Here is a 4,241-nt window from a genome sequence, read left to right as displayed (position 1 = left end):
GTTCCTAAAGTATAGGCTGAGGCAAAGATATGTCAAGTCATTCAGTGTAATCCTCAGTTACTGTTTTCTTGGGAAGCCTGTTGTGCATGCAGTGCAAAGAAGCCTCCAAGGTTTTTTATTATATTTGCAGATGATTAAAACTACCAATTTTCATTTAGGAACAATTAGTGAGATGGTTTGCCTAATTCTTGAATGGCAATCAAAGTATTTCATATCCTACAGATGTGAACTTCTAATGTGAAGAAGACATGCTATATAGACCACTCAAAAATCCATCACTGACTTTACTCATAACTTCCACAAGTGCTGTAGAAAAACATGCAGAGTAAACAGCAGCTGCATTTTAAAGCAAAAAATAGCTGTCAGGGTTCTTCTCCAGTTTGCTGTCAAATATGACTGATGTAAATGACAGATAATGGGAACGCCTTATTGTAGAAGTAGTTTGTTTGTTTTGTGCAACTCTTAACCTGCTCTTCCAGAGGTGATGATTTACAGAGTCCTGTTAAAGTTTTTCTCCCTTTTATAGTAGAGCTAATGTTAGCCCAGCAAAAGCACACATCTGTATGATGAGAAATGTAGTAGTGAACCACACAGGGACCTTAATGCCTGGATTTAAAAGTGCCTTAACGTGCAGTTGATTATTTAAATCACTCTGTCCCTGAGGCAATGCACTGAAATCTGAAGAGTCAGTGTTAATACTGTGTTTTAAGACTTTGTAGTTCTTCCTTTATGGCTCTGGAAGTGGAAAGGGATAGAACTACTACTCGGTGTGACTGAATGCAGCTCCTTTGCCTTCTCCTTCTGACAGATGCCGATTGGGCATGACAATTATCTGGCTCTGGGTGGGGAGAAAGGAGGGACTTTCCTCAAGAGTGAAATGGAAAAGAGCCATTTTGCACTTGCAGTGCCTATCTGCATGTGTTGGCTGTCCCTGTTTAGTGTGGGGCTACCGTACAATGAGGCAGGAAGGTTGACTGGCTGCAGCAGGTTTGTGTGTGTGCACACTTGCGAGTCTTACTGTCTTTGGCCCAACAAATCACTTGGATCTAGTGCCCTAAATAACTGTTAGTTTGCAATGAAAGGGAAGACACAGTCATTCTCTGCTCTGCCCCATCCTCCTTTATAAAACAAAGTAGTAAAGACTACCATGGTCCCTAACTCCTTTGAAAGCCTCCAAATGATTTTCCACTAGAGAGCATGGATGGGCACTTGGCTGTTGCTAACTTTAAAAAAAACCCAAAGAAACAAACCACCACCACCAAAAAACCCCAAAACAACCCAAACATTGTGAAGGATAGATTCTTTTTTTTTCCTGTTGTTAAAATGCTCCATGAGCAAAATTATTTGCAAGAACAGGATTTCTGACCACAGCATAAGGTTCTGAACTACAAGTGAGTGATGTATGCTAAAATTGGCAAAACTAATGACTTGTGGAAGGTATCTGCATTGATTGCATCTTGCAAGGCCAGAGTGGGCTTAAAATACCCTGAAGAGATTCAGCCTGTTACTGAAGTCCAGGGAGGAAGGTTCAGATGAATGTAAAGATGTTTGTGTTCCAGCTGTGGAGTGTGCCTACTGATGGAACTAAGCTGCCATCTTTGTATTTAGGCATCAAAACAGCTTTTGTCAGGAAACAGAGTGACACAGCATTCATAGCAGCTCACTGTGAAATGATCCCTATTGAGTGGGTGTGCAGAAGAATTGCCACTGGCTCCTTCCTCAAGAGAAACCCTGGTGTCAAAGAAGGATACAAGTTTTACCCACCCAAAATTGAGATGTTTTACAAGGTAAGTTTCCTTTCCTGTGGTGTTAATTACACTCAAAGCAGAGCTAGAAGTCTGTACTATCTTCTTGAAAATGCTGACAGATAAAGCTACTGTTTGACCAATCCTCTCAGTATTAGTAGTTTTTACCATCCTATTGTTCTGCATTCTTGTCCAAGAGATGTCTTATCTAAAGTGCCAACAATACTGACATAAAGGGCCATCAAAGAATAATAAGCCAAACTGTACATAAAAATAGAAAAATGTTGGTATAAGGACTTTTTAGGCATAAGCTTAATGCACCAGTTGAAACTCAAATATATCAGTTGTTGTATTTGAAGAACTTAAAATAAACAGTACTTGCATGGTGAGGGTAAGTAGCTAGTGAGTCCCTTAGGATTCTGAACTTCTTTGGGAATGTGTGCTGAAAGAAGTGTCTGGTGAGCTGTGACCTAAAGTGTTCTTTGTGGTGTACCCTATCGCTCTTGAAGATGCTCAGGTGTTACAGCAAGTGTTTTCAATGTTACTGTCACTTTTTAGTGCTAATCATAAAACACTAGTTTGACGCCTGCATTTGGTTTTTGAAAAACAAACACAAAACCTTGTATCATTTAGTAGTTACTTTCCTTTTAGAGCGAGCTTAAATTACATGATGTATTTATTCTGTTTTCCTTAACAGGATGATGCCAATAATGATCCACAGTGGTCTGAGGAGCAAATAATTGAAGCAAAATTCTGTTTTGCTGGACTTAGTATCGGCCAGACTGAAGTGGATATTATGTCTCGTTCTACTCAAGCTATTTTTGAGATCCTGGAAAAAGCATGGCAGCCCCAAAACTGTACTCTGGTAGACCTGAAGGTATAAGAATCTGATTTCTCATGATCCTGATTCTGACAGGAAACACATCACCATATAGTTACTAAAATAGGATTCTTACTGTCTTTTTAGATTGAGTTTGGTGTTAATACGCTGACAAAAGAAATTGTTCTTGCTGATGTTATTGATAATGATTCATGGAGACTGTGGCCAGCAGGAGACAGAAGCCAGCAGAAGGACAAACAGGTAGCATTTTCATCTCTACCTTGTAAGTCATCAGGGAATGAGAATGAAAAAAGTAAACCCTACAGTTTATTATCTGCTTTCAGAGGGGTGTTTTCTGGGTAGTCTTATGTAGTAGTTCAAATGACACATAATGTCCAAGCCTGCTCTCATTAAATAATTTGTCCGGTTCATGGTAGGAAAACCCCCCTCTGTTTGTATCTCTTCATTTGGAATACCCAGCAGCACTATTGACTGGAGCTGTTGTAATGAAGTGTGAAGCTCCCAGGGATGATAAGAATTTCTGACATGTTATGCAGATAATAATCAAATAGTTGGATCACAGATTGGTGGGCAGAATAGATGCTTTGGTTCACAGGTCTGCCTCCAAGTTTCTCTGTTTATTCAGAGTAGTGTCCTACTAGTGGAGATCTGGAGATACCTAAGAAGGAACTGCAGGGAGGATTCTTCATTATTTATTTTGGTTAAGCATGAATTCAATATGATTCTCTAAAAGTGTTACTAATAAACTGTGTCCACATATGAGGGCTGCAAACATAAATTTCAAACAAAACTCATTCTATATATAAACTTGTAGCATTTTCACTTCTCAAATCTCTCTGATTTACCAGGTAAGTAGTTAAGAAAGAACTGGTTTGGGAATGCTGCTACCACAGAGCTGCTGTCTTGGTGGCTGGGGCTAGTAACAGAGACCCTGTGAGAGAAGGTGGCTGTAAGGCTCAGGGGAGGATTTCAAAGTGTGGATGGGAGGAAAGGTATTGATTTTAAAATTGAGAAGTAGAACTGCTCTATTGTTCAGTTTACCTAAATTACCTAGTAGCATGCTTGAGTGAATTGCTCTGAGAGTGCTCATCGCCCTAGAATAAGGTGCATGATAACATCGTGTAGGACCTGTAGGCTGGTACAGTGCAGGCAATCACATCACTGCAAATCCAGTTGTAAAGAAGTTGTATGTCTTTCCTTGAATTTACCCTTTGATAAGCTTCCAAAACCTTGAAAGTTGGCCATGAGTTGTAATGTAGAAGGTTGTTTACACCTACTGAGATAGTTCTTCGTTAAATATATCCAATATATTTATATATTTCAGTATTTTCCCTATCCAGTCTCTCCCATATCTGTACCAATTTCTGGTCTGCTTCACATGGAATGGCTAGAAACTGAATAAATATTTCACTTGAGGTATAATAATAATCCTTATCAATCATGATAGCTAAATGAGTGCTTTGTGTACCCAAACCACAGTAACTTCAGTATTTTTATTTTCAGTCATTTTATTTTTTTTATTTTTCAGTCCTATCGGGACCTGAAAGAAGTTACTCCTGAAGCATTGCAAATGGTTAAGAGAAACTTCGAGTGGGTTTCAGAGAGAGTGGAGGTACTCATTTTTATGAACAACAGACCTAGACTTTGAAAACTGC

General features: G+C 39.2%; 1 protein-coding gene across 1 annotated transcript in view; it reads left to right on the top strand.

Annotated features, from left to right (window-relative positions):
* Positions 1-1,544: 1,544 nt before the first annotated feature.
* The window catches only part of PAICS (phosphoribosylaminoimidazole carboxylase, phosphoribosylaminoimidazole succinocarboxamide synthetase), a 5,085-nt gene continuing 2,388 nt past the window's right edge, over positions 1,545-4,241 (top strand). Inside the window, exons 1-4 of the mRNA XM_009083459.1 lie at positions 1,545-1,787; positions 2,443-2,622; positions 2,713-2,826; positions 4,115-4,198. Of these exons, the coding sequence (XP_009081707.1) occupies positions 1,545-1,787; positions 2,443-2,622; positions 2,713-2,826; positions 4,115-4,198 (621 nt within the window). The remainder of the gene's footprint in view (positions 1,788-2,442; positions 2,623-2,712; positions 2,827-4,114; positions 4,199-4,241) is intronic.

This window comes from Acanthisitta chloris, unplaced genomic scaffold (genome assembly GCF_000695815.1).
Source record: "Acanthisitta chloris isolate BGI_N310 unplaced genomic scaffold, ASM69581v1 scaffold10691, whole genome shotgun sequence".
Classification (NCBI taxonomy): domain Eukaryota; kingdom Metazoa; phylum Chordata; class Aves; order Passeriformes; family Acanthisittidae; genus Acanthisitta; species Acanthisitta chloris.
Note: the sequence above shows the minus strand (reverse complement) of the source record. Positions and strands in the feature narration are given on the sequence as shown.